Here is a 12,507-nt window from a genome sequence, read left to right as displayed (position 1 = left end):
ATTAATGTTTTCTTGCTCTAATGAATGCTGGTTAAACCCCACAAACAAGACGAGTGAAGGAGAGTGTGGCGATGAAGACTTTTACATCACTTCCTGTTGCCTGTGTTTGGGTTAAAACGCTGGTGGAGATATTCTGCATTCAGCAGTGAACATATTCAACATGCACTCCTAAACGTTTCCAGTTGGCCTTTAGATGAAACTAAATTATAATGCATTGGGATCAGTTTAGAAGGTGTAGAAGATCTTTACAGGTGGATCGTGGAGATGATGGGACTCCCTGATACAAGCAAGATAGTACTTCAGTTACTGCATTTACATATTTCTGCAGTACAAAAGCGATTTGAGCGTGGCTTCTATGTATCGTTGGTGAACAGTTACTCATATTGTGAAGATATTCTGACTCTATGATCCTGAAGTCATCTGACAGTAGATTGCTGAAGCCTGTAAAGGGCGACTCCGTCACTGATCTGCCAGCAAACACATAATGAATATTAAGAACATGTGGACCAGCTGTGTCTTCTGACACCTCCCCTCTTTGTCGTCATCCCCCCCGTCCCCCCCTTCTGTCCTGCAGCATAGTTCTCTATGTGAGTTGCAGGTAGACAAGAGAGGAGATCCAATCAATCAATTCATCGTCAGAAATGAAGAATATCAGAATTGTGATATTTAAAGTTTAGAGACATTAAAATTAAAAATACAAATAAATGAGGAAATTAAGTTGGTAGAAAATAAATTGTTTTAATTTATTGGTTTACTTAGAAATATATGTATATTACGTAAATATTCTCAAGTAATCAGTTACAGTTCAAATTCTGAGTATTTTCAGCTTGCCGGGTTTTACAGTGTACTGTGACGCATTTAATCTAAAGGCTTTGAAATAAACAGCTTGTGATGATCATTTTCTGGCAGGATGTTGTCAAATCAATGCAACAAAATGTCTTTCAAATTTAAAAGCAACCAATCTTTGATGTTTGAGACATTTCGATTTCCAATTCACAATGGGCTTGCTGTCTTTTCCCGTCGCTTTCATCAATCCACCGTTTTCCCACCTCGGCCTCGTTTCACATTCACATCATACAAACGCAATGATCTTTAACAAACTCCGACTGTGTGCGCATAAAATAATCATTGCATTTAAAGTGATATCTACTGCTGTTTGTCACAAAAGAGTTTAAAAAAGAAAATGTTACACTGAGCATCAGTGGACAGCAGCAGAAATGAAAGATGTATGAAGCTGCAAACCATTAACAAGCACTGAAACATTAAAATCTAAATCAAAGTGCTCAATAATGGCAACACTGCCGAGCCACTGGGCTTTTCGTTTCAGGTTCAGGGTCGCTTGATGTGCTTTTTATTGCTGTGCAACTCATCTATAACACAAAATGTTCCCAAAGAGCTGCTGCCTGTTAATCTAAATGCTTGTAAGTGGAGTCCAATAAAAGCGACTCTGAATTAGCTGGAATTCACTAGAAATGGTCAGATAGCCACACACATCATGTAGCTTTGATTAATGTGCGGCAAACAGCGGGAGGTTCTGCCGTTCGTTCGACCCAGTTGTGTCTGTTCGTGCTTCCAGTAAGTATCACTCTTTATCTCATAACTCACAATCACCCCCACGACTCCAAAGGCCAAGCAGTTACCTGACCCGGCTCTGTCTGTGCAGCTTGACAAATGCCTTATGATAGTCCCAGCAGAGACGGGGACAGACGCGGAGTCAGGTGGACTCTATATCCAGGTCATTTTGAAATGCGATAGCCGGCGAACCCGCTGCGGACTATTGTGACCGGGTGTTAAAAGGCAATAAGAGATCCATTTTATTGAAGTAGTACTTCTTGATGTTGCTACAGATCTGGCCTGGTTTCATTCTACGCTGCCTCCGCAGAGCAGAGGCGACTCGGGGGGGGGGGGGGGGGGGGGGCTGAAGGAAATAACCCATCCTGGAAATCAGAAAGTGTAACAGCATTTTCACATTTTAAGAATAACACTCTCACAAAACAGCCATTTCTCCAGACAGTTGATTGGCATACCAACCGACTCCATTTGAGGGCTGTTGAAAAGCAGACATCCTTTGAGAGGAGGCGGAGGGCGAGGAAGAGGAGGAAGAGGAGGGTCCGTATATCTGAAGCAAGGATAAGCACAGATTTATCTGATGTCTTCTTAAAATAAAAGAAGTAACATCATCAAAACTGCCTTTATCCATGCCTTTATAGACCAGCCCTCCTCTCCACTGAGACGAACAGTCGACGACCACGAACACCAAAGAGGTTAGGACACGGACGTCAGGCAAGTGGACGACACAGAAAGAACTTTCAGCAACACTTCAAAACATACAGTTCAAAAGGCAGCAATTAGAACACAGTGGGATGAGAGCAGTCTGATTTTAGTGCACGACACAATGAGAAACAAAATGTGGGCCAGCTGCAGCAAACATCATGAGGCTTATTGACATACAGTCTGTCCCAGTTTGGTTCGGCTTGTTGGCAATCAGGCCCAAACTCTACCAAACTGCACCCAGAATGGACCATTCAGACTTTAATGTGCATGTGTCAAACTCGCAGATCAGCCGAATCAACAGTCCATGGTTTTTATTGTTTTGTTGTAATCTTAAATTGAAGTTTTCAGATCAAAATATTGAGTTTGACGTTAGAACCTCCTCTTCATAATGTTTCCTTGTAAGCGAGCCCACAGGACCACATCACTGACTGAACGGGACAACCCAGGGGTGTAACGGTATGAAATGCTGTTCTGTTCAGGTCTCTGTTGGGATTTCTTACTACTTCCTTTCTGACATTAAGAGCCAAAGTCCCGTTTCTGGCCATGCTGGCTGGATTAGCCCCAGGATTCATAGATCATAACGGCTAAGAGCACTATTGTTCAGAAGTCAGGTGGATCAGAGCCACAAAACGACTCTTTAATCATTGACTATTGCCGTTGCTGTGCTGCAACCTTTCAGCAACAGAAAATGCTGGACGGACATTTGAAATGTTAATTTGTTAATATTTCTGGGAACAGAAACAGGAAGGCACGATAGCGTACCGTACGTCTAATGTGTTTGCTCATTGCAGGCTAGAAGCTCCTCTGAGTAGACTTTGAAGGTCATGGCGGTAAATTAGCAGAGTAAATGGAAAACTGTGCACACTTCTTCATCTGTAGATAAATTTGGCTGAGGACATCTAATTGGCTCATTTAGCATTGGCACTACATGCTGCTCAGCTTCCTGGACTGGAACCGGCCACAGACTCAGACTGAGACGCTGAGAACCAACGGAGATTCGGGAATCATCAGTAAAATAAAAATAAACGGCGTAAAGCAGTAATTCAGTCACATTTTTCTCTTTGCAGCTTTATTGGGATATATCAGTAGTTATTGTGGAGAGACAAAGGAGAAAGACATTTTTAATCTTATTTGATTCATATATGTTTTTACATTGACATATGAATGAGGGAATGCATAATGAGTTGGACGTTTCAGTGTAGCACGTAAAAACAGATTCCAAAACAGAAAACATTCCAGATGTTTTGTTTACTTGTTTGTCTAAAATGCGAACAGAAAACATCCTTCACCCGAAACTACAAAGACTGAAACTACAAGGACCAACTGGACTATGACCTCTAGAAGGGCAAAATGGTATTACGGGGGCGAATGGGCTGGAGATAGCTGGCTAGCATGCTAACATCAGGTAAACACATATTTCTACAATACATACAGAACACGAACAGTCACAAGAGTATTATTGAGTTGTTAACCACAACATGAATGGCATGTACCGTTCCACCCCTAGAACCACTAGAACCAGTACGCACAGACTGGACTTCACACACACACACACACAGAGCTAAATATCAATTGGGAAATGCATGTTAGTTATAGACAGTGGTGAGGCACGGCACTACAATCAATGCTTCAGGTATAAGGTGCCTCCAAACACTGATCAGGAACCAGCTGTTACTTGTGATTATCATTATTAATCAATGACAGGTTCATAAGACAAAGCAGGTGGTTAGAGGCAACTTTGACCCTTCAAGAAAGAACAGCCATCCCTACCATGGTGACTCTGGGAGCGGACCGGCCAATGTTTTTCTCCTAGAACACAGAACCAAGTGGTGATTCATTAGAATATTCCACTTCAGTCGTAGTAAAACATCACAAAAATGCAGTTCACGTGAAGCAGCAGTGATGAAATGGAAAAGCAGCGAACGCCAGTCTCTGATGCTCCGCGAGAAAACAGCCCAAAACTTCATATATGAGTGAGATCTTTATTGACGCGTGGAAACACACACAGAGCATGAAGTCACCTCCGCCCCGCGCACACACACACACACACACACACACACACACACGAGAACACAAAGTCATTTTTGGATTTTCATAATGAAAAAGGAGAATTGGTGCAGGAGGAGAAGGGAGAGGATAATGAGAAGGAAAGTGGCCACTGCTGCAGCTCCCTGACACCGCAGGGCTCCAGCCATGCAGCACTTTGATCCATCACTATTGATTTGCCATCAGCTCCTCGTCGCCTCCCACACAGTGCAGCGACTACAGGCATGCGTTCCCTGGCTCTAAGCGATAGCAGCACAACTTCTAACCTGAAGCCCTCAGACCAGTGGAACCTTTACGATGATAAGAGGCGGGAGTGCTGCTGCTGCTGCGCTGATGAGCAGGAAGCAGACTTACCATATCGGAGTACAGAGCGCAGCGGGACATTTGCATATAATCCCATGTGAGAGAAATACGCAAACAGAAAGTCTCTGTTTTAAAATACTCAAGTACACAAAACGGTAGAAGCAGTAGCTTGTCGGTACTCTGTGTGGAATAACATCCGAGCATCCTGCCATATATAATCTCCTGATTATAACAACCTATAATACCTGCCTGGTAGTGAGTGAGGTATTATCATGTATTTATTACCATTCTAGCCACAGTTATTGCTGCTTTGTAAATACTCATCGATAGTCATGCTTCATCCTGATTGTGGTTCTTTGTTTCGATGTACAGTAGTACCTCGACATACGAGTGATTTGAGTTAGGAGCTCGGCCCTAGAATGAATTATACTCGTATGTCAAAGTATTACACGTCTTTTTCTATGTTTTTCTGTGATCATTTTATTCTTCCATGTTTGCTGCTTCACGATTCCCCCTTGGCAGCGGCTCAGTTTGTTGGGACTCCGGTTGGGAACCAGAGGGTAGAATTGAGATCTTTATTTGCAAAACTCCTGGAGTTTATTCTCCTTTTAATTTTATGTAACATTTTGATAAATAAAACAATATTAATTTTCAAAAATGAGTAATATATACGATTAATCACTAAGCATGATTGTAGCTTGTTGTCTTGACCTGTTTCTGAATTTATAATGTGCAGCAAACATATTTATTAATAGTCCATCCATCCACCCATCCATCCGTCCATCCATCCACCCATCCATCCATCCATCCATCCATCCATCCATCCACCCGTCCAACCATCCATCCATTTACTAAATTTGCTTTGACCTGATTGGCAGTGAAATCTGGACTGATTGCCCCTCAGAGGAACAGAAAAGACACCTGACATTAGATTCTCAACATTTCTACTGTTCTGCAGTGCGACTTGAGAGATCCTCGAGATGACCTCAAGCATTAGGCGAGTCAATAACCTACCGATGGCTTGATCAATCCATCACACATGTAATGCAAGGTTGTGATAGTGATGTGTGTGTGCTCTCGAGGACGCACCCCGTCACCCCCCTCGTCCTTTTTGGCCCATGTACGGTGCCCTGTGGCGGGTTCGGAGGATGCTGCACGTCTATCCCCGTGACCTGAACTGTAGTCTTAGAGAATCAGTAGTTGCAGTAGCAGTTAGTTCGTCTGTCAGCAACCCTGACATCAGAACCAGAACCAAAGCAGCTCAGAGTGTTTGAAGCCCCAGCGTTATTTATATTTCTCCCAACCCCACAGTATATTTGTGATGTGTGCAGTGTTGTCGTCAACAGAAGCCTGTGAGATGCTGCAGAAAGACCCCCCCCCCCCCCCCCAACAGTCATCTCATTCTGCTGCATTACCATGCAAAGATGTCAAGTGTGTTGCAGCAGGAGTTTCATGTCGTGGAGCGGAGACACTGTTAAGAGGAGCTGCACATGACGTACAGGTCAAAGGTAAACGGCGTTGCTTTGCTGCGTTACCGGGACTCACTGCTACACCTACTGCTGCAGCATGAAAAGGAAAGACGACTGTGCCGAGGACTCGGTGCACCGAGGAGACCCCCCTTCTTGTCAGCATGCCTACCATCAGCACTTCACAATGTTTGCTCCGTTGTCCCGCCCGAGCAAACTCAATCTGCAAATGGCTCTGGATGCATTTACAGCCAGCTTCACCCCAGCTAGCCCCGAGACAGCAGCAGGCCGTCGCTTGAAATCAATAATGCAGACTCGTGCCATGTGTTCACAGTAAAGACAAGAACTAGGAAAGAGGTTTTTATGTATTTCAGAAGTCCATTCGGCCAGAAGAACGATTGTAATTCTTTTTTAAGAGATGGACAGCGGAGGTCTATTTCATTTTGCTCTGATGGTTATTGATCTGCATGTAATGGAAGGAAATACAGACTGGATTAAAGTTGGTTCTGACCAGGCATCATGTACCAACCACATAATAATGGGCATTTCTATGATGTTAAAATCGTATGATGGAGTCGTGACTCTGGGGCCTGCTGCCATACTGATCAATGCTGCAATAAAGCTAAATGGTATTTTATTGGTGAGGCCGTAAGAGTTAAACAGTTAATATCAAGACACAATGCAATTCATACAGTAGCTCACAAATCACGCTGGCTAATTGTGCCAATGCAATCCACTCCAGAGCCCGGGAGCTGAAACCACATTCAAATAAACGTATTAATTCACAGATGAATCACGCTAATGTGCTAAATCTGAGCTTTCATAGATCGCATAGCAGCAAACCGGGAGCAAACACATTCCAGGCTTTTTGCCGTCACACGACCCGGATTAGACGATGGGTGTCTATTTGATGAGTTGTTGTTGGCACACGGCCCCGTGCAAGGAATATTCCTGCTTTTGTCATTTTAAGGAGAGAGCAGCTGATTTGCTGTAACAACTGGACCAACATGTGGAACAATGTCAAAGCTTCCGTCATAAGGAGTGACGGCCCATGCACCAATCAAGGCTCATTAAAATGCATCACATTGTGCATCGGCTCTGATCATCTCTTAGAGAAATGACTTCGGAGGTGCTTTAGAGGCTGATGCAGCCCATCCAGACACGCAGGGCTGCCTTCCACATCTGGATGAGATGCAGCAACGGAATTTTACATCCTGGGAATGAGAATGCTGGGGGGGGGGGTCACCTAAGTGTCTACCATGACCTTTAAGTTTTGTATTTCAAAACGTGCATTTCTTTCTCATCTGTCACCCCAGTTGTTGATTTCCTTTAATCAACGCCTGACTGGGGAGGCAGTCGGGTTCTGGCTTTCTTAATCACGGCGCATTAGCATATTAACAAAAACGTGTGTGTCTGATTCTGTACCTGTGACAAAACACTGTGTGCAATATTATGTAGAGCACTGAGTGTGTTGTTTATTTCACACTCGCACCCCTCACCCTGCACACACACTCACATCACCGCTCTCCTGCTGGGCGTGTTGGATTGCTATCAGTCCCTGAGAAGGCTGCTTACATAACCACGCTTCCAGCACCAGCCCACATAAGCCTCCATATTAGATGATAGCATCTTAAATGGGTCTTTGACAATGTTGCATCTCACTTGCAGTTTACAAAGACAAATTCACTAATGAGTGTGAGTGTGTGCCTGAGAGCAAGGAGCGATCTGAAATAAGAGGCTTGGCGTGACGGAGGAGAGAGGAATGTTGCTGTCGACCAGCGTCGGGAGCAAACGCGCCTGGAATGCATTAAGTTCATGCTTCTTTAAAGATTATTATATTGGGCTTGAAAGGAGCAAAGCTTAATATTAGTGATAAAACTAATTTGTGGATAAAGCGTGAAAGCCAGTCATGGTGTGACTAACCAAAAAATACTAATTCACCGGATTTAGCCAGTATTCTCGCAGGGCAGCAGAAAAGCTTACTTCATCAACTCTCCATCTCAACAGCCATTCCCAAGCCCAGATAGAGCAGGGGGGGTGGGGGGGCAAGGAAGGAAAGATTAGGAGACAGAGGGTGAGAGCATTTCAGGGACGATATCTTCTCTCTACCTGCAGCTCACATAGAGAACTGTGGAACAGAGGGGGGGCACTAAAAGGGGAGGTGTCCACAGTATTCTTAATATTCAGTATTTGCTAAGCACTGCTAACCTTTCAGACCCGATTTACATGTTGTAACTGTTGCTTATATCCCTGTGGTTCATCCACAGCAGGGGGCCACCTTATATACAATACTTTGACATGGACATGAGTAGATTTATTCATTTCATCTTTTTTAACTGCTCAGTTTCTGTCTATTAATGTTGCCCGTTAAGTCGCCAGAGGCTCCAATATCTGAATGTGACACTCAGAGGATGAGAACAAATGTGAACTTTTTAAAATGGAAATGCCTTCCACAGTGAATCAATCTGAAAACGGCAGCATTGCGTTTTAGCTGAGGGAAAGTGAGGAGGAGGATAATGCACGCCGTGCCGCTGGACGTGTCGCCTGAACTGACAGACAGGATGCTGGCAGATCAGTGACGGAGTCGCCCTTTACAGGCTTCGGCAGTCTACTGTCGGATGACTTCAGGATCATAGAGTCGGAATATCTGCACAATATGAGTAACTGTTCACCAACGATGCATAGAAGCCACGCTCAAATCGCTTTTGTACTGCAGAAATATGTAAATGCAGTAACTGAAGTACTATCTTGCTTGTATCAGGGAGTCCCATCATCTCCACGATCCACCTGTAAAGATCAGCTACACCTTCTAAACTGATCCCAATGCATTATAATTTAGTTTCATCTAAAGGCCAACTGGAAACGTTTAGGAGTGCATGTTGAATATGTTCACTGCTGAATGCAGAATATCTCCACCAGCGTTTTAACCCAAACACAGGCAACAGGAAGTGATGTAAAAGTCTTCATCGCCACACTCTCCTTCACTCGTCTTGTTTGTGGGGTTTAACCAGCATTCATTAGAGCAAGAAAACATTAATGTCATTAATTTATCCACATCCACAGGAATTCAATATTTAAAACTAGAAAAGCACAGACCTCCACCAAGCAGCTCACTCCCCTCCTAACTGGATCTACACCGTCCACATGGTGATCTGGATCAGCATCAAAAGGTTCTAGATTGTTCTTGGTATCTTTAGACACCAACCATGAAAAGTAAAAGTGGATCAGAGTTGATGTGTATTTTTAACTGATTTTTGGATCAGTAAATGGGTTTAATGTTAATATTTAATATTTTTTCCTAATGTTATTCTCGATCCGATCCGGATGAAATGGTGAAATAGAGAATAGGCTGTTGGTGCATGACTGTTCCAGGATCAGCTCTACCTGTCCTGACAGCGCGTGAGCAACACACAGAGACAGACACCTGCACATTCATCCTTACATTACTCCTCCACTCCTCCCTCCAGGGGCACAATCAGGAGCAGCAGGGGCTTCAGGCTCCTGTCAGTGCAGCAAGTTAATTCTAAACTCATTAACAATGGAGCCACAGCAATGGTGCGCACAAAAGCAGGAGCGTGTGGGCGGCCCGTCCTCATAAAGGAGGAAAAAGCAGGGAGTTTGTCCTAATCAGCTGTCACTCATTTGCTAAGATAAAGGCTTCTTTAAGTCTGCACGGGGGACAGAAGCTCCTGGTGGCAATTTAATTACAATTTTTGCTGGAGTTTTACAAAAGAAACACAAGAATGCAGTGTCATGACGATGGAGGATTGGCTTCATGAATAGAAATGTGTTTCTACAAAAGACAGAGGAGCGAGTTGAATTAAAGCAGTGACATGTTCATTCAACGTCATGGTTTTCCCTTCCTCCTCTGACCTCCTGGTTGAACAAGGAATAGAAAGACAAAGGGATTGAATAATATTAACCGGTCTTTGCTGGACTGGGAAAAGTCTTTTTTTGACCTTTAAGGGCCTCTAATATTTCTTTTGCAGCAGCTCCCACTTTGTTTAGCTTCTGGTCATTTTTCAGGTGTCATAAAAGAAAGTACTTTTTAAGCACTGTAAAAAAAATCTACACGGGAAAATCATATTAAAGTATGCGATAGGATATTGATATCTACCGCATTGCTTCACCCGGAAACACAAAAAACAGCAGCGCTTGACAAGGTGTGCACATTCGGCTTCAGGAACGAGGTGTGAGTAAGACAAATCCGAATATTGATTGAGTCCAGCTCGGCCCTTATTGATATGTCAATCATCTCGCTAAATCTAGTAAAGCGTATCAGTCTCATTAACGGAACAGTGGCCCAAGGACGCCGCTCCTTTCTGTCGTGTTGTAATTGCTGTTGGCACTGCATGCCGTGACTCCTGGTAATGAGTTAATGAAGTCATTGAAATTTAGTGAGCAGCCACAGGCCGCAAACTCCCTGCCGACAATAGTGCACCATTCAGTTTGGCTTCATTAACGTTTCAGAGAAGTGCCAGTGAGTCACATCAGTTGCACTGATCACAGCAATTGTGATTAATTTTGTTGCTTGCCAGATCAGACCGGAGGGAGCGAGTTTAATGGCACCATATGTACGCATTTTAATATTTCATCATGATTGGATCTCACAGCAAAGTAAACGCTAGCCTGTATACAGTTCCTCGAAAAATATCACACCCTGGCAAGGTTATATGTTTGAATCAAATTACATTTAGACCGGTTTTATGGGCATACCAGCAGCAGTCGAGCTTGTCGGCCCACCAGCTTGGTCCACACCTAAATACTGGAGGGGTCTGGTTTGGGGACCAAAGGACTTCATCTCGATGTTGTCCTGTTGGCTTCTCCGAATCTGGATCTTCAGCGTGTACAAACTCTGACAAATGTTTGATGGTGTGCAAGTGAGGCATTATTACTCTGTTGGTATCATGTGGGGAGACAAATCGAAATATGACTGCCGTGGAAAATGATTTTATTGTAACTGTGTATAAAGCATTGTAATTATGGGCTGGAGTCAAGCATGGAATATTTAGAGAAAGAAACAGATTCAGAAATATGCAGCATGTACATGAAATACAAGCAGTCTTTATGAGGATATTTAATTCCTACATTCTGAGCTCCGGCGCCAACAAGCTTTCCTCTGGCTTTGACAAAGTGTTATATTTCACGTTGGCGTGAGTTTCAAATGAGTCAAATGAGAGTGAGTCAGATTGATAGATTGAAGCTCTGTAGAGATGATGCATGTCCCCTGCGATTGCTTTTAAAGCCATTACTCAAAGCAAAGGGTGATTAGCAGGATGCCGGCTGACACCTCTGCTCGGGCCTGTGAGAAGCAGCCGTCTCATAGGAGGGTCCAGTTACCTCTGCCACAACACTGATCTGTGATTGGCAGACTCAATCAATGAGCCAAAAAGAATGGATTCTGTGCATCCCTATCAATCAGCTTGCCAGGGGAAAGAAATCATGAAGGACAGATAGCAGTCAGGCTATTTATGAAAGAGGCTGGGGACTTTTAGAAATATCACTCACATTCTGGATGTCTCCCTGAAGTCATTGTGTTACCTGCCAAAGGTATTTTGGGAGGAATATGTCTGTGCTGACCTTGACTTTCCACTGTTTGCGATGAGAGAGCAGACGTGGTGTTAATGCAACCTTGTAAAGGAGCTGACATCCCTCCAAAAAGGTAGAGGCTCTGAGGCTTTGTCAAGAAAAGGACGTTTGGCATTTACCTTTTCAAACCTTACTAGGAAACTACTAGTGGTGCAATGTGTTTCCTGGTTTTAGAGGTAGCTTGTCATGGGGTCCGTGCTCTTTCGTGCAATGGCTTCATGGAGAAACTGCGCTGCTTTGGTGAAGGTTTTTGCTCTACTTTCAAATGAAGATGTTTCTATAAGTCTTACTTTTAGTCTATTGATTCACTGAAGACGAGATGATCGTTATCCCATCAGACTACGGACGAGAAGCCGGACACACCCCAGACGAGACGCCAGCTCATCGGAGGGACCGTTATTCCAGCTTACTCAAATTCTAAATGTTAAGTGTCATAAAACTGATTCATTTGGTTTTGGTTTTCCATGTTGTGAAGAAAGGAAAAATATTGTCACATTATTACCTCAACAAAGAAAGATATTCTATTGGTTGGTTGGTTTTCAGCAGGATTACGTTAAACTTAATGGACTTTTATGAAACTTGGTGGGAGGATGGGTCACCAGAAGGGTGTTTGTGTTTGTTTGGCAATTTAAAAATATATATTCTTTAATTCATTATTGTGGGATAAGGCCTGGATCCTAAAATCTGGCATATTTAGAGGGATGTTTTCTACCAGTGTTGGCAATTTTGATTTGTTGTTATAAAGACATTAGCTGTAAATGATTGCAATGCTTTGAAGTTGGTTTTGGACGAGGCTTGACTGAAGTGAAGGGGACTGGTGTGATTTGGC

At 43.5% G+C, this 12,507-nt stretch overlaps 1 protein-coding gene across 1 annotated transcript in view; it reads right to left on the bottom strand.

Moving 5' to 3' along the window:
• The window catches only part of shisa6 (shisa family member 6), a 53,792-nt gene that overhangs the window by 15,928 nt on the left and 25,357 nt on the right, over positions 1 to 12,507 (bottom strand). Inside the window, exon 4 of the mRNA XM_068754643.1 lies at positions 4,045 to 4,083. Coding sequence (XP_068610744.1) covers positions 4,045 to 4,083 — 39 coding nt within the window. The remainder of the gene's footprint in view (positions 1 to 4,044; positions 4,084 to 12,507) is intronic.

Source organism: Brachionichthys hirsutus, chromosome 21 (genome assembly GCF_040956055.1).
Source record: "Brachionichthys hirsutus isolate HB-005 chromosome 21, CSIRO-AGI_Bhir_v1, whole genome shotgun sequence".
In the NCBI taxonomy this organism is placed as follows: Eukaryota; Metazoa; Chordata; class Actinopteri; order Lophiiformes; family Brachionichthyidae; genus Brachionichthys; species Brachionichthys hirsutus.
The sequence above is the reverse complement of the archived record's forward strand: the minus strand, read 5'-3'. Positions and strand labels throughout refer to the sequence as shown.